The 13,890-nt window shown below is 40.3% G+C and overlaps 1 protein-coding gene across 5 annotated transcripts in view; it reads right to left on the reverse strand.

Annotated features, from left to right (window-relative positions):
- Positions 1-1,445: 1,445 nt before the first annotated feature.
- The window catches only part of UBE2K (ubiquitin conjugating enzyme E2 K), a 40,609-nt gene continuing 28,164 nt past the window's right edge, over positions 1,446-13,890 (reverse strand). For 4 of the 5 annotated variants that reach the window (XM_027457224.3, XM_027457223.3, XM_027457226.3 and 1 more), the window contains 3 exons: positions 10,439-10,538; positions 6,792-6,920; positions 5,258-6,603 (listed from right to left, as the gene is read on the reverse strand). In XM_027457224.3, coding sequence (XP_027313025.1) covers positions 6,529-6,603; positions 6,792-6,920; positions 10,439-10,538 — 304 coding nt within the window. In that variant the 3' untranslated portion in view covers positions 5,258-6,528. Of the gene's footprint in view, positions 6,604-6,791; positions 6,921-10,438; positions 10,539-13,890 lie in introns of all 5 variants that reach the window. The other variant, XM_072037701.1, reaches the window with a different exon arrangement.

The raw sequence follows: 13,890 nt of genomic DNA on the forward strand, positions 1-13,890 counted from the left end.
ACACGGCACAGCTGCAGGAGCCTCCCAAACCTCTCCAACAGGATGGGCAGGAGTTGACTACTCGCTGCCTCATGTATTTTCAGCAACAGCTTCTCCCCTAACCTGCCCGCAGTGAGCATCATCATCTGGGGAGCCAGGCAGGGAGCTGGGCAGGGAAAACAAGGTGATCTCTATCCCATTCCCCTTATCCTGCCCCACTGTAAGAAAATAGGGCTGTTTTTAGCCACTTTTCCCCACCCAGTAACACCAAGCTCATTTTTTCCTCTCAATGTCAGCTGATTACCCTTAATTCCCCCCTGGGCTGGGACAAACCACCTACAAACTTTATGTATTTCAACACAAAGCAGCCACTAAGTGAAGCAACGCAATTTATTTGACATTATACCAGACATGGGTGCTCTAGCTCCCGCCCCAGACTTGACCTTAAAACAATTTTAAATCCTGAATTTGCTGCATAGGCATTATCAAAGTTACCTGGCCGAGAGCTAAAAGTTGTCAGCATTACAGCTACTGAAATACAAAACTAAACACAGGAGGCAGCGAGATACTGTTCGTCCAGTTCAACTGTAAACATGCTTCCAGCTTTGGGGTGCTGGAAGAAATTACACGGCTGTAGGACAACTTCACAAGGGTTTCTGTATACAGCAGCTCAGTTACTCGTTGCACAGCAGTCTCTAACTACAAGAATGAGGGAATAGGAAAGTAGCTTGTGACAACAGCAAATAAGAGACCCTCCTCTAATTCTGACACCATCACTGTGCAGTGACACCAAGTTCAGTACTGCCTCCCGTGGAGCCTGCAAAACCTGCCCAGGGCCGAACACCGGCCTGCAGAGATGAAGCAGCAACAAAACTCGTGTGACAAGGAGCCTCCTGCCCTGCTCACTGCTCCAAGCCCTTGGTACAGAGAGAACATCTTCCACAGGGCCTTGCTCTTTGCTGCAAGCACTGCCCAAAACACGCCAAAATGGTGGTGGCAGGTACTGGTGCCACAGCACTGCCCCATCTCCCCCATCCTCCTACAGCTGCCCCAGCAGGCAGGAGGCTGTCACCTCCCCCGTAGGAAGCAGCTGGAGTTTATAGAAAGTACAAAGGCAAGATGAGCATGAGTAGTAGTGAAACCAAAACAACATTTTTTGTTTCTTCAGACACAGCCTTAGATTTTTTTTTAAAGGAGACACTGTGCATGTATGCATATATTTCTTTACGTAAATACATTTCCTACTGTCTTAGGTGAAACACCACACTCTTCCATCACACGTATTATATTTACACAATTTCTTCCTCAAGGTTTTCGATGTGCATTAGGACAACTCTCATCCTTCCTCTCTCATTATTGACATGGAAACAGTATACTATGTAACAGCAGAACAAGTCGAAATAAAATGAAAACTGCTTTCAGGGAAACATGCATTTATTGTTAAGCATTCCCAGTGAAAATCAACATCTTTTAAAATGTGTGTTTATTTAAAAAATCATCTGTGTACAAAAGTGTTTGTGTAGTTTTTATTTTCAAGACAAAAAACACTGATGCTGCATTCCAGCCCACCCACTCATCCTTTACAGGAAGCCTGATGCTCAGGAACCAACCTCCTGCAATATATATATATTTCTGTAATTTTTTTGTTTTTATTTATTTTTATATATATATTTTTTAAGAAAAGTCAGAATCTCGGATGGAAAAGGAAAGTGTAAAGCAGGGTTCTTCAACAGTTGACATCAGCGTTCTTATGATGGCAGCCTCCTTCAGACGCAACAACAGAGCACCAGCAGTTGTCGGAAACCAGAAATGGACAAGTACAGCATTTTCACAGTACATTTCCTCAGCTGTTGAGTCTCTCAACTTACATTTTCAATGAATGGCTCAGCACCGTAAGCAATCGGCTAGCTATTTGGATGCCTACAAAGCAGGTAACAGCGGAGAAGGAACATCACGTCACAGTACAGTGCAAATGACTTGCAAGAGTTTGTTGAATGAGAACAAAGCTGAAAACTCGAGCCGCTGACTACAGAGCACTGCAGCTGGGATAACTGAGCAAGAAGCAAAATGGGGTAAGGGCAGCTGGCCTTGTGAGGCTAAGGATGAATCGGCCAATGACGCTAACAGCACCGGCAGGAAGAGCAAGCTACGTGTTGTTACCGATGGTGTTGGAGGAGATCGGACTCACAAGAGGAAAGAAGCGACTGTCCCTTTACCTGGCCATGGGAGAACGCTGCGCTGGGGAAATGAGGACAGTAGCAGTGAAACCACCTACGTGGTCTTCTCAGAAAGAGCCCTAGGCACTCGATGAGTGGTGCAATAGATGGCGTGATGAAATGCGTTCTCGCGAGCTATTTCTTAGCCAAGTGCTCATCAAGTCCTACAAAGCAAATCGCTGGATCACAAGCCAGAGCTACGCTCAAGACGCTCTTGATCAGCTTCCACAGCCAACAAAACAGAGCAGGAGGGGACCTCTCATCTTCTTGTGCCTGCTCATAAGCAGACGTTAAATAAAGCTAACCTTCACTGCTCAATTATTTATCATTTTCCCCTTTGGGCAAGCCTCCAAGTCTAAGCTAGCTTTTGTTGGTATTTAGGAAGGAAGCAAGGGCCATGCACACAGCTCAGCTTCCCCTTGCTCTGAAAATGGAACATTTCACAGTAACAGCGTATGACCGATGCAGTAAACAAGAACTCTTGCTTGAAACTGTTCAGGTTTGCTTTTCCCCCTCCCCTTCCCTCTTCCCCCATCAAACAAGCAATCCATATGCTCTGAAGTGCCTGGTCTGATTCACAGCTGCTAAGCCCGGATTTGCATAGTTTAAATGTTTGTTACCCACACCATCTAACGCAGATTTGGCATTACAAGGTAAGCTTCTTTCTGGCTATTTAATTCCTCTTTTCACACACACGAAAAAAAAAAGCCTATATTCCTTATGCCAGTGTTCCAATGCTAATTTACTTGGAAGAGTTAAATACAATGGTAATTAAAAAAAAAAAAAAAAAGGGACACATTCCTACACCACTGGTTCCTAATTCCTCAAACAAATGCTCTTGAACCAGTTAGAGTCAAGGCCCCATGTGCTCTGGCAGCTGACGTGAGCCGTGGTAGAAAGCCGCTCACTCGCATGAAAAGCTGCCGCTATGAACTTGAAAGCTGTGGCAAGCTTTGTCCTTTCGATGGGAAGTTTGGGCGAGGCAGAATGAGCAGCACTGAGTGCCACGTCTTGCTGGAAGGATATGTGGTAAGATTTTGTCTCTGAGCTGTACCAGTCCGTCGCGCCGAGGACACAGCTTGTTCACGGGAGAAAGCTGCGAGTTCGGCAAGTGGGGGTGATACGGGGAGGACTTTTGGCACTCAGAGGAAAACTCAGGCTTTTGGCAACACAAAGACGCTTCTTTACCTCTAAGCAAAAACATACTCAAGTCTGAGGAACTAGATGTGACAGGAGTTGCTTGTTCCCCACCAACAAAATGAGAGAGAAACCACTTGGCCAGATGCACATCGCAGCGTTGGGCAGCAAAGCCTGATGCTCTGGCAAGCAGCGAGCTCCAGTACCAACACCTTGCTCACAACTGGGCCATCTGGATTTCAAAAGCCCTGCTCCGAGCTGTTTTCTTAAACAACGGCGGAAGACAACGCAGGGTTTATTTGTGCTTAGAAAGCAACTCAACTGTCCCCGTGTTTCACCTTCCTGTTTTAAGTAAGCAGTGCACATGCCGCAGCCTGCGAACGCACGGGGCCCTGAACAGAGATGCTCACACGAAACAGAACGAGGATTTCACACGTGCAAACTCACAATGATGAACACTAACAGTAAACTTCTAGGGCTCAGCCCCAGCTGCAGTTCGACTAACCTGGTACAACGTTACCCCTAAACTCAACTCTGATAATTGCCAGGAATACAAAAACATTCCTTATAAAGGACTCACGTCACCACTCATAGGAATTTCAGACCGCAGATGTCTCCCCAAATGCTGGGCCACCTTTCCTTCCCAGCTCAGGTCTTGAGAAGCTTCCCTCTGCCAGCATCTGTGCTAGCACCAAGGTATCTTTGCTATAAAGCACACGGATGGAGGGCAAAAAGCAGTGTCCAGCGCCTATACGCAAGGGGACAGGGGAAGGCGAGCATTTTTCTGTAGATGAAAATGAGGTAACTTCATGAGAAATAAAACACAACAAACATTGTTGCAGTGGCGGCCCTGACCACCTCACCTTCTCCTCTGTTCTCCCCATCTCCCTTCACCCCCTCAGCCACAGTTTGGGCAACCTGCTCGGGTTATGGCCGGGCACGCGCTCCCAGCGGTGTTCTGAGGAGACCGGTCTTGTCAAGACACATTCAGCAGCCCGTAACTGAGAAGTTTTACATCCCCTGACAATGATTTCCAAGTTCCTTCTCTTGATAAATAGCAGCGAAGAACGAGGGAAAGTAGTCAGCAATTTATAATTACCACCAGGGTATAAAAAAAAAAAAAGGTGTTGATGTAACCAAGAAGTTCTTAGCCTGTACAACAAAAGACAGCGAGGTGAGGTTAACACAAGTGGCATCTGCCAGAGTTTCCTACCGCCCCTGGTTTTCACCTAGCAAACCAGCCGAACAGTAGCAGGTTTTTTTTTTGTAAAAAAAATATAAATAAATATAAGGAAAGACAAAACAATTTCCTTTGGCATCTTCGAGAATGATTTACACTAACTCAAGAAAAAAAAATCACTGACTACACCTTAAAAAGCTGTAAAGACTAAGCAGATGCACTTAGTATTGCACTGATATGAGTTACAAGTATTTACTGTCTGTGCCCTGAAATATTTTAAGCTTGGACACGTCAGACAGAAAGCCCAGGGAACATCCCTGAGCTAGTTAGGTCTCTACAGCTCTATTTTCTGGTTCTGTTCTACTATGACTATGCTCCAGTAATTTAACACATACAACAATGTTTCTGATTTCCTCTCGCACAATTTATAAACAGACTGTCTACGAAGTGTGAAACTACTGCAACTTGTACTTCATAGTTCAAGAAAAATCCCAAACAGACATGTATTTCCCCACCCCGGCCCCATGAATCCTACTGTTCAGGAGAAGAAACAGTGACAGAAAAGATGACTTGTACAGTACTTTATGATCAACGATCCCCGCTCTATTCTCAGGATTTCTCTGAACTTCCTTGTCAGATATATTCTCAAGAGTTAGCATCATATTCATAAAGGCATTACCGCTCTCTTTAAATAGATGTACTAGTGTTTGAAGTTGCAAAACTAATAATTTTCAAGCTTTTGCACTCGGGATGAAATGTCATTTTAATACGAATAAAACGACTGACTGTATGTACAAGCCAAGATAAGAGTTCAGTTCTCGTTTATCAGAAACATCAATCCAAAAGAAAGCTAAATTGAGAACACACTTCTACTTCTATGTGCATTTGAAGTATGTACAGAAAAAACACCAACACAGCCTCCATGTGTCAACTAGAGAAAAATGCAAGCAAGGATGAATTTTAAAGTACCTGGTAAGCAATCCTTAAATCGAAGCCCAAAATAAAGCTAGAAAACTGCTGCAAAAACAGCTGATTGCATCATATCAAGTACTCAAAAGAAAAAAATAATTCTCAGTATGCTAGAGAATTAGCGTTTTCCTCCTTCAAATCCAGTGAAATCATATTATCCAGGATATACTGAACATTTTACATCCATTTAAGACAAGAAAAGTAAAGAAAACCAGCTCCATCTTTTTGTGCTATATCGAGGCATAATAAACCCTTATGAGATGTGTAGAAAATACGATGGATGAAAATCATCACTGATAATTCAAAATATATTCTTTAGAAGGGAGCCTAGGCTACTGTAAATGGCACACAATTCCAACAGATAATGAGAAATAATCCAGCGAGGGTTTTTAGCTGTATGATGTCAGGGAGAGGACACTGAGGTTTCCCATTTTATAAGCTAGGAAGAAAAAGGTTCTGAATAGGTCACCATTTGGAACTTTGGGTAAATCTTTTAAGTCTTTCAGGAAAATAGGTACAAGAACACTCGAGTATTTAAATGGTGCTCTCTTCAGCGACCCTACCTAATACGTCTATTAAGTACAAGCATGCAAATATAGGTCAATCCACAGGCACATAGGATCCATGTTAAAAACAGTAAGATAGCTGTGATGAGTGGCACCAACAATTTTGATGACTAACACTCAAAAATGTTGCTTTCTGAATTACTAAATCAAAATCCTGAAGCAAGTTCCTGCTAGTCTTCGTCACACTGCTAAACACTAAAGTAGGCATGTTTTTCCCCCATTATTTTAGCTGAGCTCAAAGAATTTTTACAATATTTAGTAAGAAAAAAATTAAAGTATTTCCCCTTTTTAAATTTACACAGACGTTTAATTAGCTTTATTTACAGAGCGGTTTTTCAGTCTCCAATAGTGCCTAGATAGCATCATCAGGCAAGAGTGCCAGTTTTAAAAGAGAATCTATATAGAATCCTAAAAATAACAGATGGTGATGCTCCTCCAGAAGGGGCAAGCTGGACTACCGAAGCAGCTCTCTCTACATGGCTCAGTTACTCAGGAGTAATTCTGTTGCAGTCTCTACATCCCATGATTTTGAAGACAAGGCCACTATTACTGCATTCTGCAATGAGAAAACAAAAAGCAAAACAGTATTTAAAATGTGTGAGCCTGAAGCTGAGAAACAGAATGAGAAGTTTGCAGATTGATCAGAACACATTTGCCACTTGTCAAGAAATAACTGATCATTTATAAGAAGATTATTTCAAAAAAGGCGGAGGTGGAAGAACATTTAAGTTAATAGATACTTACCCTATCAAAGCCCATAGCACAAAGGTTTTCTATTTTTCTGGTGTATTCTGGACTAGAAACTGGTGCTCCAGCATACACATGTGCCCAAAGTCGAGCTGTCTGTTTAAACATTTCTGGATTTTGTTTGTACTACACAAAAGAGAGAGAGGGGAGAATGGGAAAGTTAAGTCAGCTCAGCAGTCCAAGCAAACAGTACGATGATGCGGCAGATTCCTACCCGTAATTCTTTCTGTAACACCTTCAACACTGTTTCACACAGATCACCCCCGTATTTTTGAAATGAAACTTGGAGGCGAGGATTTCTTGTAGAGAAAGCCTGTGCAAGCATTTAATTTCATGTGTTTGCCTTTAGATTAAGTTATGCACTACAGGTATTTTATGAGTACAATCAGTTACTGCTCTCAGCTGCATCGATCGGGAGCTAAGTGGCCGTGTTTAGCACAGCTACTGAGATTTTACATTCAGTGCAGCAAAGCACAAGCTGCCCCTGTGTTGACATCTGCTGAATATATGCACTGCACACCAACATGTTTCTCTAATCACTAGGAAATATGCCTGGTTTTGCACACTGCAAGCAGTTCTGCAGTTTTTTGGGGAGGGTTGGCATTTTACTGCTGGGCTTCCTCTGGAAAATAAGGATATATAAGGGTAGTATGTGTGACCAAAAAAGGGCTGAAAAAACAGGTGAACATGTGTGAGAAAACAGGACATCACAACTCTATGCAAGCTACCGATTATCAGAAAATAAAAACCACACAGGGCACGTAAGTATTATTTTGCACCCATTTTGCCACTAACAAGTTTTCTGGTAAACAACAGAACGGACCAGAGCAGAGTTTTCAGCCAGTGCCAGGAACTCAAAGACAAGAAAGTGGGTCAGCTGTCATAAGTGGTACACAACAAAGCAGGAGGAGTTTCCTATTTTAGCAACTTTCATCTATAAAATAGATTTTTTAAAATCAAGATAACCACATATTGTTTTATTAAAAGACAACTTCTTCCCCCTTTATCATTACAGTTGAAAAAATATTTTCCCATCCTTAGTCATGCAATTACTTTTAGCACTAAATAATAAGACAATACTGGGAAATACACTATTAAACTATTTAGACACATTTTAAGGATAGAAATACAACTTATTATCATTCTATGTATTTTACCAGTGCATGTAAATGATCATTACATCTGTAAAACACATTTCAAGAGAACACTGCTCACATTCCATTTTATTTCCAACAGCACACACTCCAACCCCACTGCACTGTGTGCTCTGTACACCTCACACTAATTCTGCCCTACATTAAGTAATCTGTGTAGCTACTATCCAGTTATTAATGGCATTAAAACAAACATGAGAGAAACTACTGTTGGGAATAACTCAGTGTTATTATACACACACAGTAATCTGACATAAATTTCTTATTATAACTGAAGAAACAAGGAAGCAGTAAGTGTAGCATCAGTAGCCTCCTGGGGTACTGTATTTTTCTGCTCTTAACGTATCTTCCCCCCAAGTTATTATGATTTTTTTGTTGTTCTGTTTTTAATATATTTGAACACACCACAAGCCTAATAAACAACCAGATGAAGCGCAAAGCACTGAAGTTGTGTTTGCATAACCACACTTTATTCAGAACTAGCTTTCGCTGTTCTATAAATAAAATTGCTTTAGTTATCTGTAAATAATCCAGCTCCCTGAACTGAGAAGCCTACAGGCACCTTTACTGTTGTCTCTATATCAGGAATCACAGTCAATTACGTTGCTGTACTTAAAACAAAAACACCTGTATTTAAGCAGAACACCACTGTGCTCTCCTGGAGATTTAGCTTAGCTCTTCTAGGACACTACCATTTACCTGGACAGTTTAGCAGTCTAACAAATAGTTCAGTAAATTCACTAAGTAAAAGCATGGAGGAGAAATAATTCCTTGTAAATTTGGGGTTTTGAAAAAAGTTTTTTTTTTTAATTTTATTTTATTTTATTTTATTTGAGATATGGGAGAGGGGACACAAGAGAAACCATCCACCCCACATGGAGGATCTGGATGCTTACCATCACATCTCTCACAGGGACTATAATCACTTTCTACTGACGTACACAAGCACATAACTGAAAGCCAATCTGCTAACGCAGCTTTCATGCAGATATTTGCAGGGACCAGGAGAACTGAATCCTCCCCACACCAGCCGTGCCACAGTCCCACTGCACACATCCCTACAGGCACCTAAAAGGCAGCCTGGAAAATTGCTCTTCAGAGTCCAGGAAGATTCCTGAAGTCTTTTGTCTGAGAGAAAACAATTTCCAGCTGAAATGTTTCTATGGGACTGTTAGGATTCCCACACAAAATTCTAGTAGCAGCAGCCAGAATGGGAAACTCCATTTTTCTTCTTTGTGAAAAATGAAAAACTGATTTTTGTTTACCTGAAAAGAGGATGTGACAGCAAGGACAAACATCTGGCAAGAAAAACCTGTGCAGGGGCATCATCTGCATAGGACGCCTGGTGGCTTTGCTGGCCTTTGCAAGGATTTCCCCCTGCCTACAGGGGTTCAGTCCAACAGAAGCAGATGTTCTACACTTACACCTGAATATACACATTTGAGTAGCTTTAAACCAGCTGTTCCACCCTGTGACATACTGGGCTACCTCTCATCTTCGTGTTTCCCTCTAAAACCTGACAGGTTTGATGAACTATCATCCTACACAGAAGTAGGTGCTTCTTTTCCCTAAAAAGTCTCTCTTTTCCAGAGTGTGCTGACTTCGAGGAGATAGAGATAAGATCGATGATGGAAGAACTTTTTCCTTGACTGGGTTTTTTGTTACTGAAATGTACCCTTATTATCAGTCAATTGCAAAGCCAAGCCCTCACTCTCCCTTCTCCCCTGAGAAAAAAAGGGCAAACAACACATACATACTTGAGATTTTGCTGAAAATTGTCAAACTATTAAGTCATGGAATGATCATTCCTATCTTTAATCAACATTTTAAGTAGAATTGGTGTGGAACAAGACCCAATTAACACTATTTTTATAAATTCTTGCTACTGTCTCAAGAATAACAAACCTTGCTGATTGCATTAGAATTCTACTGATACCTATTTAACTAGTGACTAAAAGAGTTACCCCAAGTACTTGCAAAGGTTAAATACAAAGGATGTATCATTCAGATAAAATGCATCTCAGGTCTGAATGCTACAAGTAATTACTCAAAATTTTGACATTATCAAATACAGTGCTCTACAATATTCATAATAATCTAGGAGAGGAGCTACAAGCCAAACTAAATGCAATGAACACCAAGTTAAAACTTGTCTTTAACACATTTTAATAGTTAAAGCGTTTTTAATAGTAAAAGATTTTAAAAGGCAAGTTATACTGGAATTTGTTTTACTATGTTATCTCCTGACATTCATGTCAAACTAAATAAGGAAAAAAACTGACACTAAATCTCTTGACACTGTAAAAATAACTGCTACTTTGGAACCTAGAGAGTAAAGATCATAAAGACACTGTAGTAACTCGTGCTTACTGTAAAGCAATTTTCCAATAGATTATTTAAAACCTCTCTCTCTCCCAAGGCTTGGGACTTGATCTGAGTTAAGGAAGGTTACAAATGTGTTAGAAGTTCATAGTCAGCTGAGCACCTTACCTGGTTTGCCACTACTGCGTCTTGTGGATCATCTGGTTCTGCAGCTGCCAACAACGCTTGCAGTGATAACAACACTGTTCTTAGAGTCATTGCTGCTGCCCTAAAATTAAAATTTGAAAATGACTTTACCAAATCCCATGTCTTTAGTCATCTGTGCTGTTACAATCCTATAACAGAAGATATAAAAATATAGAGAGTTTTTAAAGCTAAATGTCACAATTTCAAACTGCTGCAGCTCAGAGGAACTAGAGCACCATTCAATATATACTGAAATGAAATTTTAAATGTGGATTTTGTCATTAACAATGCTTTCTGAAGCGTTTGGAGAACGGTCCTTGACCTACACAATTGACCTTATACACTTAAAATTAATTTCACTTGCACAAAGAAAATTAGCCTGAAGTTTGCGTTGTCCTTCCTTACTTCCAGTAAAAGTACCCTGCATAAACTCTAGGTACAGAACCGGCAGCCCATGTGTGCTCCCTCTGCTGGCACTCTTGAGAGCAAAATAGCATATACAGAAACAGTGACCTATATTTTAAATTCTCATAACAGATGAGGAATTTTACACATTTGGTATCTTTTGCATTGTACCATTTTAAATATGACATTTTTCCCAATAAAGTTCAATGATTTACGTAGTAAGTTACTAATACAATAATATAAAGATAATGAATATCATTTCTGTGATCTGCCATGTCGGCTGGCACATACTGGCAATCAAATAAGTACCCCACTGAGCTGAGCAGCCAGGTAGACTCAATTGTTGTGGTGCCAGCAGGGATGGATGTTCAAACTAACACAGAAAACTATTTACCCTGCTTAAGAACTAGTAGAAGGGTAAGGGGGAAAATGTGCCATCTTACATTTGATCAAGGTAGTTACGGCACATGAAATGCTAAACGAAAGTTGTGAAACACGGGCACAATCAACAGAAGTATCAATCTACAGAAAGTTGCTTTTTTTTTTTCCCCCAAGAAGGCTGAAAGTAAATGCAGTGAGTTTGATGGAGCGGGTGGAGCTTCACCTGATGGTCCAGATACAAAAATAAACAGTTTGCAAGTCTATTTCCAGTGTCAGGTTCCAGAAGCTCGAATGTTTTCCAGTACATAAGCACTGTATCGAGGTACTCTGGCACAGCATATTGATGAACAGATGCTGGTAAGATGTGAGAAGTAAGTTTGTGACGCCTGAATATTATATCCCAAGGCACGTGTATGCACAGCTTTCCTGCTATGTCACTCACAGTCAAATAAGGCATTCTTCCCTAACCATTTCTAATTCTTCAATGTTTTTCCTAGAAACTTAGCTTTTTTTTTTTTTAAAAAAAAAAAGAAATACCAATGCTTGACAATCACACTGAGCTTCCACAGTGCAATGTTCCACATCAAAATGCAAGTGAGAAACATCCCAAGTGATAGAGATTTTAATTAGCACATATTGTCTTAATTCAACCGCAACATCAGCTTCAAGTCCCTCAAGCTTAACTTTGTAAACTTAACTCCTCGGAACAACAAAAAAAAAAAGCCTTCATGCTTTAAGATCTGTACTCTGACAAATCACAAAACCATCACAAACCCTCCAAACCTATTCTTTAGGTAACTAAGCATTTTTTCCCCAGGATTTCAGACTCTTCCAGTCAATTTAAGATTAAGTATTTCAACTTCCAAGCTGAATGCTTCCCCCAAGCCAGAGAATGCTGCTTTAAATTACAAAGAAAGCTTGGGATTAACTAGTAAGATGTTTAATCAGATAAAGAACACCTAGTTATTGAAACAGCCTCAGTTGCATGATGAGAACGTAGCTAACTCAGGAAACTCAGGAGTACAAAGCTTGTTCTTCTATACCTAAATCTCACACACACACAAAAACAGGGTGACAGAATATTAAAATATTTTTGCTTCACATGCACCTGTGCTATTTTGCTCTTAAAATTTCCTGTGCTGTCATCTCTGCTGACCGATACCATTTTGAAATTCATCTGCTTAACTCACGTATTGCTGGCACAACTCATAGAAGTATCTGCTAACATTGACCAAATCTGAATGCAATGTGTTTAACTAGTCTGGCACCTAGGTGTCACAGGCCACTAGTCTTTCAGGCCAAAGCTCAAAGAGACATAGTTTTTATTTTTATGCATGGAATTTCAGAAACTACTACAGCCCAAAGTTGTTTTTTGCCCAGTTATTTCATTATGCTGCTCAGTATCATTCTCAGGAAAGACTTAACATTAAGTATCTCTCAACTGTAATCAATGCTGTAATTACTTTCACCAAATTAAAGCTGTTCTGGACTTTCCTTTACACAATTCCTACTTCAGAGGTGTCTGGAAATACTACCATTAGTAAAACTGGAGTAAGTCTCAAGAAAGGGGTTTCAGCAGCACTTTTACAAGCAATTTACTTCTATCTGCACTGTACCTTTTAGGACTAGAAACGATAGATCGAGGTGCAGGAGCATTACCTAGGACAAAAAGTGCCATGAACAGCTAGAACAAGAGTCCTGTGGTGGCTCCAGCAGTCTCTGGTTTTCAAGCCTGGTAGGCCCTTCCAGTCCTCACTCAGCTGTTACGTTTGTAGATTTTTATATAAAGCATACTGAGACTTGAACTTCTGTTCTGACATTCCGATTTCAAAGTGAGTAATAAAAATAAATACCTCATCCATTTGGATATACAGATGGCTATATGCTAACTCACAACTCAAACTCTAAAAAATAAGCTTATAGACATGACTAGTTTAGCTACATATGTAAAGAGGTTTAAAAATGTAGTTTACAACTTTTCAAGTCTCAGTTCCCAGAATGGCTTCCTCATCTCATGCATAATAAGACAGCCTTCATTGGATACAACCAAAGAAATATCCTTAAGTTATTAAAAAGCTGAAACTGTAGCAGGTTATTCCTATTGAAAATGGAAATTAAGGTTTATGATTAACAGTAAAGAAAATCTGACATATTTAGTGTAGCTATCATATACTCATTTAACATTTTCTACCTTGAGGACATCCATTGCCTTTCCTGATCAAAGCTTAAAAAAAAAGACTTTGTACTTATATAGTTTAGACTTAATTTTTCAGAAACAAATTAAGATTCCCAGAAGAAACTGGAGGGACAGCTAAAAATAGATTCTTATTCCCCCATTTCCTTAAAAAAGTCCTCTTCTTTCTTCCCATTACTTTCTCTGGGGAGAGTAAAGCAAATAGAGATGACTGTGCAGAATTACATTCACAGACACTGGAAAAGCAGGACCTGTTCCTCATTAGCAAAGAGCAGAAACAATTGTCATCATCAGTTCTGGAGTAAAATCTAGGCTGACAGTGGCACAAAAAAACCCAAACACAACAAACAAGAAAACACAGAGGCACACACAAAATCCCTGACCCACAAGCTACAAAGAACGCACTGCAAAAAAAGTTGTGAGGATTTTCCTTAAGACCAACTTGCAACTGAAA

Source organism: Anas platyrhynchos, chromosome 4, assembly GCF_047663525.1.
Source record: "Anas platyrhynchos isolate ZD024472 breed Pekin duck chromosome 4, IASCAAS_PekinDuck_T2T, whole genome shotgun sequence".
Lineage (NCBI taxonomy): Eukaryota > Metazoa > Chordata > Aves > Anseriformes > Anatidae > Anas > Anas platyrhynchos.